General features: G+C 32.6%; 1 protein-coding gene across 1 annotated transcript in view; it reads left to right on the forward strand.

The window, feature by feature from the left end:
* Positions 1 to 17337, forward strand: part of LOC114336397 (exocyst complex component 8) — a 71875-nt gene that overhangs the window by 18964 nt on the left and 35574 nt on the right. The window contains exons 5-7 of the mRNA XM_050657951.1: positions 357 to 510; positions 13548 to 13674; positions 15401 to 15600. Of these exons, the coding sequence (XP_050513908.1) occupies positions 357 to 510; positions 13548 to 13674; positions 15401 to 15600 (481 nt within the window). The remainder of the gene's footprint in view (positions 1 to 356; positions 511 to 13547; positions 13675 to 15400; positions 15601 to 17337) is intronic.

The raw sequence follows: 17337 nt of genomic DNA on the forward strand, positions 1-17337 counted from the left end.
CCACCAGGCGTGGCCCACTTTGCGGTTGCCAAATGTTTTTCATTTGGCAACAGCACTTTCCTGCTAAACTTGGCAATAGCGAAAAAACTAATATATAAGGAAAAATGTGTTGAATTTGTTTGCCGTCATGTTTGTACCATTGGGTTATGATGTCATTAAATCTATGACGCGCACGCCTAATTGTTTGAATTGGGCCATATAATAATTCCATTTTATTGTACTCCATGATTGTTTGTATATGTTTGTTTGTCTTCTTTTCTTCTTCAATATACTGCTCTATTAAGCCTTTATAGCTATGTGCATTTCAACTTTAAACTTTTGGTTATAAACTATTAAAATAATATCTTATGTTTTAGTCGAGGTTTGATGAAGTACATTTATGAAATAATGTACGATTTAAGTAGTCTAGCAGTGGTTAACGTCAGAGATTTAGGAAATGTTAAGCATGCATTTAAATTGTTAATTTTTCCGGACACGACAGTTTTTCAATGTTCTTCTAATTCCAACAAGGTAAGTTATTGTAAAGAGATATACATAATTTTATTACTACTGTACTTAACCCATTCGCTGCCGATAACGCTCCAGCGCGTGATATGGTTACTTCAGTCAGGTGCCATTTAACAGAATGGCTCCTAGCCGAGTTCCATCCTCTTCGATAGGCAGCAAATGGGTTGACATACTTCCAAACTTAACTGTAATATTATATAATAAAAATGTATACCATTTTAATCAGTTGCAATGCGAAGGCAAAACAATATTATTTTTCACTTAGAACAGCTAGCGAAGTCCAGCACTCTGAATCGACGATTTTCGACTCTTATTGGAGTCATCATCGGAGAGGCGTAGGCCTGCTGCTCTCTGCTCGAAGTGACCAAACCATGAAAGTTTATCCCCGCATTGCAAAACTGACGTGTATGGAGTAAGTGACTAGCGTCATCTGGCAACTGAAAGTTTTCAATCCTAATAGCAACATTTAGTGCGGCCGATATGTGAAACAATTGCACATTTATTGATACAAGCATATAATTTGGACCACATATACTACACATATAAAGGTTCAAACTAAGATATGAGGCCATCTCAGATTTTACCTTTTACAAAAATGGCGGGCATTCAAAATGGCCCCTATACATATGTGTTTAATAGTACCATAACTTTTGAACGAAAAGTCCGATTTCAACCAAATTTGGTATATAGGTTCTCTTTTTGATTTACTAGATGGATATGGTGAACCAGAAGAATCGGTTTACCAGAAGTTGTGTTTTTACTGGTTGTTTATGTAAAATATGTTTTTTTTTTAATTTTTTTCCCTGTGTAATTTTTAATTTTTCAAAAAGGTAACACCGCAATTGAAAAGAGCGTAAAAATATTTTGTAAACAATGTTTTGAACTTTTTAGTTATGTTAATTACCATTTAATAAATGCATAACGTATCTTCACATCTACCTATGTGTGGCAGATTCGTGCAAATATTATAAGAATTATTGTGAGTTTAATGGTAGAAGCACATAACTTGGACCCATAGGCGCCCATACACACGGAAAGGCGGGGCCGTGGCCCCCCCTAGCTTTTCGGGAAAGAACAAAAATTAAATTTATATTACATAAACGTATTTTTGTCAAAAAATTATTGGATAATTTTGAGAGATAAATTGGAAACAACATATTTATTAATAAAAAAAATTCACATATTGGGTAGTTATTAATAGTTTAAGAAAATCTTTGTGTCTGCGACAGTGGTCTATATAGAATGTGCATAATACACATTTCCCACAATCACGGTATGCTATTAACGAAAACATTGAAAGAGATTAGAGGCGTGGGAAACATATATATACTGTAATTGACACCCAAAATTATCAATTAAATGAATCATTTATAATACTGCAAAAAAAACCATATCAGCAAGAAATCCGATCTCTGACCGATAATCTTTGAGAACTGGTATAAAGTAATTATATTTTATATTTCGAAATAAATTCATACTGAAAAATATTTTTTTAAATTTATTGAACATAGTCAAATTTTAGTTTGCATAAGTATTTTTTTAGTAAGTAGATTATTTTTAAAGTGTGCATTATGATGAACAGAACAATTTTATTTAAATGAAAAACAGGTGATCTTTCATGATGAATGAGTGTTATATACAGGGTGTCCCAAAAGTAGCGGAAAGGTCGAATAATTCGCGAAATGAACATCGGATCGAAAAACTGAAAAATACGTGTTCAATAATTTTCAAAAATCTATGCGATGACACTAAACAAGTCCACCACTTCAACCCCTGGGTGTGGAGCGGGGGGTAACTTTAAAATCTTAAATGGAACCTCTGATTTTTGTTGCAGATTTGGATTTTCCTTGTAAAAATAAGCAAATTTTATTCGAGCCATTTTGCGAATTGTGGATACATAGCACTATAATCGGAAAAAACGGTATATCGTGATACCATAGCAAAATTATAGAAACGGTCTAATATCTCGAGAAATATACTTCCAAATAAAAACTAAAAAACACTTGTTTAATATTTTTCAAAAATCTATAGAATGACACCAAACAGAATTTTTCATTCCACACTCTGGAGGTGGGGTGAGAGTTAAGTTTAAAATCTTAAATAGGAACCCTCGTTTTTTCTTGCAGATTGAGTTTCCTCCTCAAAAAATGAGTAACATTTATTCGAACTTTTTTAGAATTGTTGACGGATGGCGCTATATTCGGAAAATGCGATTTATTAGCGCCATCTATCAACGATTCTAAAAATGTTTGGAATATGTGTGCCTTATTTTTCATAAGGATTCTAAATCTGCAAAAATAAAGGGGGCTCCTTTTTAAGATTGTAAAGTAAAAACTTGGTTCGACACATACTCATGGTTAGTCTGCTCGTCAAAGTTGAAGGGAAGGCTTTGCAAGCATTGTATTCTTTTCAAACGGGTTTTAAAGAGAGGTGCAACTTTTGAGGTACCCATGACATTTCCATTTAAAAACTTGGTCTAGTGTTTAAATGTATGAATAATTTCTCACAACAGGGTTCAAACTAGGTTTTTTAGGTGGTTTAAACTACAGTAGACTCCCTCTATAACGAGAACCGAAATGGTGGATTAATTATCTCGTTATAAGCGGATCTCGTTATATCAAACAATAATAATATTGAAATGTTTTGATGCCTCTTACGTAGTTTATTAGATGTCGATGGTCAACCTGAACAGTGAACAATATGAGACTTCGCCGCCATAAATTGTAAATTTCCTGTAGTATTCAATATCGGTCGATAAACAGGTAGATGTTTATTACAGGTGGCCGAGTTTATTACGGCACTGGCCTCGATAATAAGATAGATGTTGGGCATTTCTATGTACAGGTAGTTGGGGCATTTATTTATTTATGACCATTACAACGCTAAAAACAGATAAAAACAAGTATTCTTCGATTTAAATTTTCCTCGTTATAACCAAATATGCCTCGTTATAGAGCGTTATAGTTCAATAGGAATTTCATGGGACACCTAATGTACCTCGTTATAAGCGAAACCTCGTTATATCCGTGTTCGTTATAGAGAGCGTCTACTGTATATATTGTCATCCGAAATATACAAAATGTAATGTGCAACATCTTCACGTTTGGCCCCCCCTAAAAATTTTTATATGGGCGCCCTTGCTTGGACCACGTATACTACACCCGTCTAGGTTCAAATTTAGATATAACTCCATATCAGATTTTATCTTTTACAAAAATGGCGGGCATTCAAAATGGCGACTGTACATATGTGACTACTAGCACGATAACTTTTGAACGAAAAGTCCGACGTCAACCAAATTTGGTATATAGGTTCTTTTTTTGATGTGTAAGACCAAGGTCTTGAACCAGAAGAATCGATTTACAAGAAGTTGTATTTTTCCTGATCTTTATGTAAAAACATGTTGTTTTTTTACTAATTCTTTCACCCTGTATGTATTAATTTTTCAAAAAGTTAATATCGGTGTTGAAAAGAGTGTAAAAGTATTTTTTAGGAAATATTTTGAACTCTTTAGTTATGGTAATTACCAATTAATAAATGCATAACGTATCTTCGTATGTACCTATGAACCTATGTGCGGCAGATTCGTGCAAATAATATAAGAATTATTGTGCATTTAATGGTAAAAGCATAAGTATAATATGTATCACATACACTACACATACAAAGATTCCAATTTAGATATGAGGCCATCTCAGATTTTGTCTTTTACAAAAATGGCGGGCATTCAAAATGAATTTGCCGCACATAGGTACATGTGAAGATACGATATGCATTTATTAAACTAATTAAAATAACATAAACATAAAATTAAAATAACATAACTAAAAATTTCAAAATCTTTCCTAAAAAATATTTTTGCTCTCTTCAATGGTGGTATTACTTTTTTGAAAACTTAATATATACAGGGTGAAATAATTGAAAAAAAAGCAACATATTTTTACAGAAAAAACAGTAAAAACACAACTTCTGGTAAACCGATTCTTCCGGTTCAAGACCTCGATCTTATTCATCAAAAAAAAAAAAACTTTGATGCCAAATTTGGATTAAATCGGACTTTTCGTTCAAAAGTTATCGTGCTATTATTCACATATGTGTAGCCGCCATTTTTAATGCTCGCCATTTTTGTAAAAGCCAAAATCTGAGATGGCCTCATATCTAAATTTGAACTTTTGTATATGTAGTATATGTGGTCCAAATTATATGCTTCTACCATTAAATGCACAATAATTCTTATAATATTTGCACGAATCTGCCACAAATAGGTACATGTGAAGATACGTTACGCATTTATTAAATGGTAATTAACATAACTAAAAAGTTCAAAATATTTCCTAAAACATATTCTTACGCTCTTTTCAATGGTGGTATTACCATTTTGAAAAATTAATATATACAGGGTGAAAAAATTGAAAATAAATTATTTACATAATATAAAATAATTTTACATAAAAAACCAGAAAAAATACAACTTCTGGTAAACCGATTCTTCCAGTTCACGACATCGATCTTGTAAATCACAAAAAGAACCTATTTACCAAATTTGGTTGAAATCGGACTTTTCATTCAAAAGATATCGTGCTATTGTTCAAATATGTATGGGCGCCCATTTTGAATGACCGCCATTTTTGTAAAAGGTAAAATATGAGATGACCTCATATCTAAATTTGAACCTTTATATGTGCAGTATATGTGGACCAAATTATATGCTTGTATCATTAAATGTGCAATTCTTATAATATTTGCACGAATCTGCCGCACTAATTTAATGATATTCAAAAATATTAAAAATATTACTAAAATATTTTTAAATTAAAAACTTATTGGTCCATTTCCCTGGTAACACCTCCATGGCTTCTAAAAATTGCAAGCCAGATGGATGCTGCAGTGAAGACAAGAGAGAATTCTAAAGAGTTGCAATTCACAACCCCCGTCTGCAGCTTGGTAAAGTTCCAACGCAAAATGGACCTAGTTACTCTATAGGAGTAATACTAATATAAAATAAAAATGTATACCATTTTTATTCAGTTGCAATGCGAAGGCAAAACAATCTTATTTTTTGAGGACTCAACAATCCTCTTTTGCCTCCGCCTTGCAACTGAATAAAAATGGTATACATTTTTATTTTATATTAGTATTACTCGTATAGAGTAACTAGGTCCATTTTCTGTTGGAACTTTACCAAGCTGCAGACGGGGGTTGTGAATTGCAACTTTTTAGAATACCCTCTTGTCTTCACTGCAGCATCCATCTGGCCTGCAAATTTTAGAAGCCATGGAGGTGTTACCAGGGAAATGGACCAATAAGTTTTCAATTTAAAAATCTTAGTAATATTTTTAATATTATTGAATATTATTAATGTTGCTATTAGGATTGAAAACTTTACCTTTCAGTTGCCAGATGGCGCTAGTCACCTACTCCATACACGTCAGTTGCAATGCGGGGATAAACTTTCATGGTTTGGTCACTTCGAGCAGAGAGCAGCAGGCCTACACCTCTCCGATGATGACTCCAATAAGAGTCGAAAATCGTCGATTCAGAGTGCTGGACTACGCTCCCTGTTCTAAGTTAAAAATAAGATTGTTTTGCCTTCGCATTGCAACTGAATAAAAATGGTATACATTTTCATTTTATATTAGTATTACCACAGATTAACCCAACACAGATGCGAAAGCTATGCTATGATGCCGGTACAAAACTTGGTAACCTTGAAAGTAAGGAGCACAGTTGTTGTACCGGTGTTTGCACCAATACAATTGATAACTTACAAAATAGTTCATTTGGTCTATAATACTTACTTTTACACCTGATTTGATATTTACTATATTTACACTAAAAATTAAGACAAACAAAACTTAACAAAATATTGGTCATTTCATAAATTTATGTGTTAAACGAAAAAGGAAATACAAATACAATAGATAATTTGGGAATTCTAGGTATGTCCTTAACAAAACAAGAGAAAGTTAACTAACTGTTAGAAAAGTGACAATCGTTAAAGATTTATATTATATAAATGGTCATTTATTAAATTTCTGTGTATATTTAAAAATAATAAAAAGTTGCTTGGAAGTGAACACGATATAAATATAATAGGGTAATTTGGGCATTCTAGGTAGGTACAAAACAAGAGAAAGTAAACTAGCTACAAAACAAAACAAAGTTTTGTCCTTAACAAAACAAGAGAAAGTAAACTAGGTATTAGAAAAGTGTCAGTCGTTTGGTGACAGTAATTTGGGAATTCCAGGTATGGCCAGAACAAAACCAGATAAAGTGTTGTTAATATAATAATTTTCAAGTTCCAGGTTATTTAATTATATAATCAAATTTAATTATATAAACAACGTTTAGTTGGTAAATAAAGAATTTTTTTCAAAAAGTGATAAGTATTGGGTCCAAAAAAGTATATTGTGAGAGCGAATTGTTTGTATTCCTGAGAATATCTTTTGGCCTTTGGGACTTTCTGCAACAATACCTGAGTTTTTACAATTTCGGCCAATGATTTATTAAGAAATTTGTCACATAATTTTTTAAACTGCTCTAACTCTTGTTTTGTACCGTTTTGTTTTTTACATATTTTTCTATTCAAAAGTTTTCTTTTTAAAAACCTGATTTTACATTTCAGTTTATATTCACGTGGCAAGTTATACATAAAAGATGCTGGTGTTTGTAATGATACTGGAAGTGATAACTGGGAAACATCTTTTGTAATTCTTGTAGAAATGTGTCCATCTTTTTCCTTACTGGGGCTGATAGAAACTTGTTTAGAGGATATTACCTGTAAATTTTCCGCCGCAGGCGTTATTCTATTATCTGAAAAATCATATCTTTTTATTATTGAAATTATTGATATTTACCTAATTTTTTACCAGACAATATTTGAACTTTTTTCGGCGGCTCCTCAGACGTATTCGCGCAGATATCTTTAGATTCGGTAAAAATTGACGGCAAAGCATTGTCATACAAGAGTTTTCGTCGTGAAGATGTGCATAAAAATTTATTTTCAAAATGCTTTTCGCAAATTCTGTATCTAGTTAAATCCTCCTCTAACAAATCTTGTCTTTTAGTAACCTTTATCCATAGCTCACTCCTATAACGTAAGATGTTTTTTAATAAATATTTAATGTCTTGTTAATATCTCTTTTATTTTTTAAGATTATTTTGACTATCTTCAATAACACTGCGTTATTCATTCTTACTAGTAACTAAAATTTACTGTTTTCAAGACAGGATTTTTTTCACACTTATCAAAATATTTCTTGAAAAAATACTATTGGAACTATATCTGATACACATAGCTTGAGTAACCATTTTATGTAAGTTTCGAGATTAATATAATTAATATGATATAAGTAATATGCCTCTTAATCAGTATTTAGAAAATAAATCAATTTATTAATGACACTACATACCTTACTTCATCCTTTGGCAATCTAAAAAGTGATATTCCTTGACCCGTATTAGATGAACACCCTTCACAAATACACGTATATCCAACCATTTTTAAAAATATAAGAAAACTATTTAAACACACTTGATAAATAGAAAAAATTCCCAATGATCAATTTAACACTACAATAAGCGCATGTACTGTCGAGGTTATTCAGGAACTGACAATAAGCTTAAGCCTACATACTAAGCGAGCTACTAAGCGACTACCCTTTTGGTAACTCAAAGTGGGAGGAGTTTACCAAAACTCGGTACCAGAGTTATCGCCAGGGTTTCGCATCTGTGTTGGATTAATCTGTGGTATTACTCCTATAGAGTAACTAGGTCCATTTCCGTTTGAACTCTACCAAGCTGCAGACGGGGGTTGTGAATTGCAACTTTTTAGAATTCCCTTTTGTCTTCACTGCAGCATCCATCTGGCTTGCAAATTTTAGAAGCCATGGAGGTGTTACCAGGGAAATGGACCAATAAGTTTTCAATTTAAAAATCTTTTAGTAATATTTTTAATATTCTTGAATATTATTAATGTTGCTATTAGGATTAAAAACTGTACCTTTGTAATATTATATATTTACTAGGCCAGGATCACATTGGTTACAAATATTCAACAGTATCACATGAGGTCTCAAATATATTTTTTGATTTGTTTAACTCTAGATCTGTATCGCAAATAAGAATAAATTTTATATGATTTGTACGGCAAAAAAACTTTGTGAAACGGTATTATGTGTTCACTTGACATTTTACGTTTAATCCATCTTTACCAGCTTGTTACTTGAGATGATCTTGTCATTCACGTATGGTATTCCTCTTTTCCGTTTGTAATAGTTTGGTGTCCAGAGTATAATCATCTTGCTCTATCCGCGGTTATTAAGTTTCAGGATATGAGCAGTATCTTAAAGGTTATGGGGCCTGTATCTGATCCTAGCTTTCGTAGAGGAATAGTTCTGAATTGACTGGAGGCTCTTCAAAACTCCGCAGAAAACGACTGGTTAGGGATGTTCTCAACCACGACACTGCGCGACTCAATCTCAGATAGGGAATGCTCCTGCAGATATGTAGGACAGGTGCGAATAAGGTAGGGGAGAGTTGGACAAAACGGGATACCATTCTTGTTTATTTTTATTACGGACAAAATGTTAAAGAAATTATCATATTATTATTTTTTATAGGTATAATATTTATTGAAGCACACAAAAAACATATTTTTAGCTATTTTTAATGACTGGAAAATAGTAAAAAAATATATTTATTAAAGTCCTGCACATCCCGTTTTAGCATACCACGGTTGGATAAAACGGGATAAGTTCACAATATTTAATTTTTTGCATAAAATTATCTTAAAAGTATATTTAAGTAGATATAAGACTGCAAAGCAAAATTTACCTTTGAAAAAACAATATCTTTAGTAGTCAGAAACTTAAAAATAGGCCTTTTTGATGTTTTATTGCAAAATGGGAAATAAGACCTTTTATTTAGGACTAGGTAAGGTACGTATATCAGAACAAAAGTCACATAAAAATATGTTGTTCTATTCTGCAGTATGAGAACACGCTTTATCGCTATTAAAAAAATTTATAGGCCAAAAAATAAATAGGTGGATAAAACGGGACATAAAAAACGTTATCCCATTTTATCCAACTTATAAGTGTCCCGTTTTGTCCAACTCAGACATTTTTCAAAACAAAAATGGCTCCTGCCTAAACGTGAAAGTAAAATTAGATAGATTACACATGAGAATATTCGTTAGTGAGTGCTTAATTAAATGTAATAGTCACCGGAATTATATGTTTATATATGTAGGCAATATAATGTAGAAAACAACGCACTTAAAAGTACAAAGTAGCAAAAAAATAGAGTGAAACAATTTTAAACACAACAACTTTTCATCAAATAGTGGCATCGAGGTAAAACGAACTGAGAATGTTAAAATAACGACTGAGAACAAGTTTTCGTCGTTGTCCATTTAATAGCAGCACTAGTTGGGTCTCTAGGCCAGGTATCCCGTTTTATCCGACTATCCCGTTTTATCCAACTCTCCCCTATAACGAAATAAGCAGCCGCGGATCAACTGAAGACATTGCATAGGGCAGCAGCTACAAAGGAATGATTTCTGCTCCTACAAAGGAGTGATATCACAATCATTTAACCGGATGTGATACTACGATCAGACAGGCAGGGGAAACCACCAGATTATCTTCTCGAGAGTATACTCCAAAGGAATTAATAGCGTAACACATAAGTGATGACAGGTCAAACAGTGCGAAATGGGGTACCGGCACGGGCGCGCGAGCAATAAAACCACTTGAGGTAAATGGGTGACTGGAAGAGAAAACGAAACACAGAAGCTTCAAAGCAGAAAATCAATGAATATAGGGACATATAACGTCAAAGATCTTCATCAAATTGGAAAACTTCACATAGTACAGAAAGAACTAATAAGACAAAATAAAGACATATGTACGAGTACATATCAGGATCTGAAAATACAAGAAATAATGAAGTAGCACGGTTATTTTTTCTCATCTACTATAATTTGTTTCAAATTCACTATAATTTTATAGCCCTGCCACAATCCAACTCTCCAGGGTTGGAAACACTGGTTATTAGATTCAAACTACGAGTAAAGGCTAGAGCAGTGGTGGGCAAACTTTTCTAATGGGGGGCCAGAAAATTTAAGAAATTCTAGAGGAGGGCCAAAATTATAGAAAAAGTGCGTTTTGTGTTAAAGCAAACCGTATACTATCTATGTCGATGGATCCTCGGCGCGCTGGATTAAATACTTTCGCGGGCCGTACTTTTTCTATCACTGGGCTAGAGGGCTAGACATATAACTTGCTTATACGCCATATCAATTAATCTAAGCAACAGTACATGTTTCATTTGTTTCCCTTTATATATGTAGAGTTTCAAGCAAACTTTTTAGTTTTATTTTGTTTTTTTTTATGGCGTAACAGTGATAACTACGACGCTGTGTTAAAACCCGTATGCACGGTGCTACATTTATCCATTACACGGTGCTACCCCATACCCGGGGAAACGCGAATTCACGGTCAAAAAGTTGGACCATATTAAATGAGATCATATTAGACATTCGTAATATTCACACAATACACATAAGAACTGAAAAACTACGCGAAACTACCGGCATTTTTTTAACGTCGTATAATATTTAATTGTAATAATAATTATCGTTTGTATAACCGGACTACACTTTCAAAATAATCAGTTCATTTTAAGTTGTTTTTTTTATTTCAATAAATCATTATAACAAGTGTTAAGTTTTTCATCACCTGATGCTAGCTTACACAGGGTAAATGCGAAGATACAATAGGGAACTTGCACATAAAAATATTTTTGCATAAAATTGTTAATTTGTGTTTAAAAATATTATGTTTAAAATATTACGTCTTAATAATTAATAGTTTACATACAATAGCTGATAATAGTTGCGCTCCCAAATTTACCATTTCAAACAACTTCAAAAGCGCGGGCTGGGGTCTGACGTCACCAACCATGATGTTTGCTAGTGCTCTCGTTTGGCTAGTGCTAGACGTGCACTCTGAAGACAATATTTGAAATTTTAAAGATCATTTATTTATAATATTGTTTTTAGTTTACGGAAATACATTTTTATTTTACAATTTATGTATCTCAAATGCCAAATTACATTATAAAGTTATGTAAGTACATACATAGATACTACTAAAAAATTACGTATAACAAGAAAGGATGTTTTAATAAAATATATGAATAGGCATAAATTTAATTTCAAATTTGAATTTCATTCTCACATAAAGAAATAAAAATATTTTATGGATAAAACTTTATTTTATCAAAGTTTTATTCCATTTATTTTTAATAATTAGCAGAACCAAATAGATGGGGGAAAATATTTACACTCCAAGAGTCTTGTGCTATACTAATCAAACTGTCAATAAGACATGCGTCATATTCTATCCAAATATTTATAAGTAAATTTTAAATTACTTTCAAAGTATGTATCTGCTACGCAAAAAAAACACTTATTTTTTTAAATAGAAACATTTGCAACTACTGTACTTTTGCATTGGTTATTTGGTTGATAGATTAGATTTTGGCTCTCGGTCTCGATTTTCTACCAACACAACTTTTTCAATCCAAAACGTTTGTCCCTTATTATAATTAAATTTCCGAATACATATATTTCAGTCGTAATATTTAAAAAAAAAGCTTAAAAATAAACAATACAATATCTATTTCAACACCTATTTACAATATCTATTTCAACACCTGATCAATTTCAGTTTGAAATTAATAAACTGATCATGAACTATACCTACAAGAACACAAATAATACCTTGGAATTTCCAATTAAATATGATTAAATGGAGTTAATACAATCCCCAAAACAACCTTTATTTCTTTTGAACTTTTATTTATACAATCGACTTCTACGTAAGAGTTTTAAGTGAATGTGAATGAATTTGTAAATAATATTTTCGAAATATCCTAGCGGTTTTGTTGTCGATGGCAGGTAGACAGTGGGTCGTGACGTCAGACCCGTTTACGCGTCTCTGAAGAAATTTGAATTTTATAGCATTTTCAAAGCTGCGTAATGGGTAGGGGAGCAAAGTATGCTAAATGTGCAGTCACTCGAGCGCTTTGGGGACCTATTGGAATGTGAAGAGTAGGTCTTAAAATCAAAAAAAGTTAAGTAAAGTTTTCCGTTTTAGCGGGCGCTTGCCATTTTTTAATTTAATTTTCCATTTCCAACAATCGTTTTTTCGGATTATAACGCCATCTATCCATAATTCGAAAAAATGTTTCGAATAAAAGTTACTTATTTTTACGTAAGGAATCCAAATCTGCAATAAACAATGAGGGTTCCTATTTAAGATTTTAAAGTAGCTCCCCACCCCACCTCCGTAGGGGGTCGTGTTTGATGCCATTCGATAGATTTTTCAAAAATATTGAATAAGTGTATTTTACAGTTTTTCGATCTGATCTTCATTTCGCGAAATATCGCGGGATTCGTATTTAAAATATTAAATTTACCCCCACCCCTCTCCGTGGGAAGTCGTGTTTGGTATCATTCGATAGATTTTTAAAAAATATTAAGCACATGTTTTTTAGTTTTTCGATCTGTCATTCATTTCGCGAAATATTCGCTTTTTTCTTGTGAAACTTTGGGACCCACCCATTTCCTTATGCCCGGCTCAAATCGTCAGATTTTTTAAATATACACTCTTTTGCATATGCTTAACTTACCTTATCTTAATCTGACAATTTCGAGTTTTTTGAAGGATAGATTTTTTTTTCGGGCCCCTCTTAACGAACTCCCCTGTGTTGAGAGCCAATATATGGTAGAGGTACATCTGCAGGGTACCAGGTTTCTCCCCATATGATAATCTGACGCGCTCGAGTAACTGCAAAAATCCCCGCTTGGGCTCCCCTACAATAATAAGCGTATGAGTTAAAAATATTTGATTTTTTTGCATGCATGCGTTTTAAGATTATGTTACCTTATATTTTTTAATATTATTTTAATATTTAAAAATATATGCAAGTTCCCTATTCCGCCTTATAGCAGATTTTCTGATATGTTTTAGAAAGAGTGGTTGGACAAGTTTGACCAAGCAAAGAAGACTAGATTAGCCCAAGAGCAACATAAGAGGGAGTCAATTTCGGAAAAATCACCCTCACGATCAGCTTCGATAGAGTCTCCTAGTTATAACCGTAAATATTTTGTTGATTTATTTTAAACAATCAGTATTCTTTTTTACTGTACAGGGTGTTAGTAAATAAGTATGAAAAATTTTAATGACTAATTCTACATGAAAAATGAATGCCAGTTTGCTCTATAAACATATGTCCGCAAATGCTTAGTTTCGGAGATACGGGGTGTTGAAATTTTTATTTCAAACTGCCAATTTATTTATTGCTCTAAGACCAGTTGAGCTATGAAAATGAAATTTGGTGAGTTTTAGGAGGTAGTTATTACGAATTTTATGACATACAATTAAGAATTTTGTATTCATCATTGGCGCGCCTACGGGCAATGGTCTGAATTATTTTAAAGAAAAAATTAGTACGCCACTGAGATATTTCGAATTAGAAATTATTTTTAAATTCCACGTCTAATTTATGATAAAAAACCTCTCTTGCCTTTTTTTCATATGATGCACCGTTTTTATGCAGAAAAATAAAACATCTTGGCGCATATTTTTCATTTCTTAGTACATCATCATACATCATATCCAATATAATAATACTAAACTAGAACAATAACAGAAAATATTACTAATACCATTTCAACTAGGTGCAAAGCTGCAAGAATTGTTTGAAATGATCTCCTTTACAGGTAACAGAAGAATTTTATATTCATCATTTGCGCGCGTACGGGTAATGGTCTGAATTTTTTGAAGAAAAAAATAGTACGCCACTGAGATATGTCAAACTAAAAATCATTTTTGAATTCCTCGTTCAATTGATGACAAAAAATCTTTCTTGCCTTTTTTTCATATGCGGCGCCGTTTTTATGCAAAAAAATTAAACATCTTAACGTTTACAAAGTACCTATTTGAACTTAGTTTCTATGCATATGGAAACTACCTCAAATACTTGGTAAGCGTTAAGATTTTTTATTTTTTTGTATAAAAACGGCGCCTCGTATGAAAAAAAGGAAAGAAAGATTTTTTATCGTAAATTGAACGAGGAATTCAAAAATGATTTTTAGTTTGACATATCTCAGTGGCCTACTATTTTTTTCTTCAAAAAATTCAGACCATTACCCGTATGCGCGCCGATGATGAATATAAAATTTTTCTGTTATCTGTAAAGGAGATCATTTTAAACATTTCTTGCAGCTTTGCACCTAGTTGAAATCTTATTAGTAATATTTTTTGTTATTGTTCTAGTTTAGTATTATTATATTGGATAGTTCTTGATGATGTATTAAGAAATGAAAAATACGCGCCAGATGTTTTATTTTTGTGCATAAAAACGGTGCATCATATGAAAAAAAGGCAAGAGAGGTTTTTTATCATAAATTAGACGTGGAATTTAAAAATAACTTCTAATTCGAAATATCTCAGTGGCGTACTATTTTTTTCTTTAAAATAATTCAGACCATTTCCCGTAGGCGCGCCAATGATGAATACAAAATTCTAAATTGTATGTCAAAAAATTCGTAATAACTACCTCCTAAAACTCACCAAATTTCATTTTCATAGCTCAACTGGTCTTAGAGCAATAAATAAATTGGCAGTTTGAAATAAAAATTTCAACACCCCGTATCTCCGAAACTAAGCATTTGCGGACATATGTTTATGGAGAAAACTGGTATTAATTTTTCATGTAGAATTAGCCCTTAAAATTTTTCATACTTATTTACTAACACCCTGTATATTGTGTATTACATGTAGCCATAAATCCTCATATTTAATTGCCAATATGGTTATAGCTTTTGACGAAGTTGAAGACGATGTAGGAACCGTTCAGCCAGAATGGTTTTTGGACATTCCAGAGGAACTTGATGTGTGTGTAGCTCAAAGACACTTCGAAGAGGCTCTTTCATTGTTGCAAAAAGCTAAGGAATATATTAGCCAAATGACGGCTGGTAATGAGAAGCACGATCATGTGTTCCTCGATATTCAAAGAAAGGTAAAACACTTATTTAATTTGAAACGAATTAAGCGATGTACTACCCCTCTAATTGAAATAACATTCGGAAATATTACTCCAATCAACCAAGATAGCCATCGCTCACCCTCAGCCTAGCTCAGTCTCTCAAGGTGTATGTTCGTCTTGTCCTAATCTTAGATATGAACTCCGAAAATTTAGAATGGTAGCAAACAAAACAATATTTTTAACTAATCATGTTTATTGTTCATAAAGATATAATAAATAAAATGACTTAGTAAATTGCATTAACAAATGTATTCAAATTCTTGCCAAAAACTAACAATTCTGGATTATACTTATGGCTTTTGGTAGCTGATGGTATCTTCTTGATGTTGAATGGTACTGCTGCTGGTTCTGCAACGGGCTCTGGGGTTGTAGGTGTTGTATTCCACCAGGCCTACGGATGTTGGTCGTTGCAGTCTTGGTTATGTGGTTGCAGCCCTGATGACATGGTCCTCGTTGTTGTATCGCCGGCGATCTGAGGGTTGTTGAAACTCCCGGGGAAGAACGGTGATCGTATTCCAAAAACTAGAAGAGTAAACACATATCAACGATCAAGAAGAAAAACCAAAATGTACCTTTGCCAAATAGTATTCAGAAATAGTAATTGGCAAGGGTAAATTGCATAGAATTTAGATGAGGATAGTTAAAATTTTGATTACTAAACGTGCATACATGTAAATTAAAAGATGTTATTTGAAACTAAAATATCAGAACACATGGTCTGACATTGGAAGTTAGGTTAGATAAAAAAAAACAATATAAAAACTGTTAGATGGAGAAATATAATTATAATATAATGTTATCCTTATCCCAAGAGATGATTTGATGGAACGAAAATGATTTAATTTTGGAATTACATGCCTTTTTAAGGATTAATTTTTCCCTTCCAGTGTATGTCAGGGAGTAGGGGGTCAAGTTGATGAAGTGACACTGTCATTGAAAACGACATTTAAAATGGCTGCATTCACCAGAAAACTGTGATAACTAATCGATTACTTAGCCACTTAGCGATGTGTAATCGCTAACGATTCTTCGAATCGAATGGTATACTTTCATGTACATATGAAATAGGTTATGACGACTGTCACATTTTTCAAAATGATTTGCAAATACGTGAAAGATACCCCAAGAACAGAAATGAAAATTATTATGAAATGGTAATTTATAAATAACCCCATTTAATTCATACATAGTTTCAAATTCTTGAATTTCTTGCGACATAGGTAAACCTAATAGGTACATAGGAATAATCCAACAAAGCAGCTCAGATATTTATCAGCGTGATTTATATGCCTTCCAGCCTTCCTTGCCTTCAATTCATGCTTTTTTAAGATACATAACTTAAAATATACGTGGTAGACACACGTCATACGTCAATCTTATTTCAATTTGCTAAGTAATCATATTTCAAAACCGATGTTTAAAATGGCATCGAATGATAACTAATCGACAATCTATGTGGCATTCAGCAGAAAATCACTAAGCGATTAGTCATCGATTGAATCTGCTGAATGCACCCAATGACAACCAAGTACTATGAAGTAGCGGCATGTTCCGTATTGAAAATACAGATATTTAGGCCCGTATTCATAGTCGGTACTCAAGTCTGAGTCGATGCTTAAGGTCGACCTTGAACAAATTCGTATACAAATTTGTATACAAATTTTTTTTTCAAGTCTGAGTCGATGCTTAAGGTCGACCTTGAACAAATTC

Source organism: Diabrotica virgifera, chromosome 8 (assembly GCF_917563875.1).
Source record: "Diabrotica virgifera virgifera chromosome 8, PGI_DIABVI_V3a".
NCBI lineage: Eukaryota > Metazoa > Arthropoda > Insecta > Coleoptera > Chrysomelidae > Diabrotica > Diabrotica virgifera.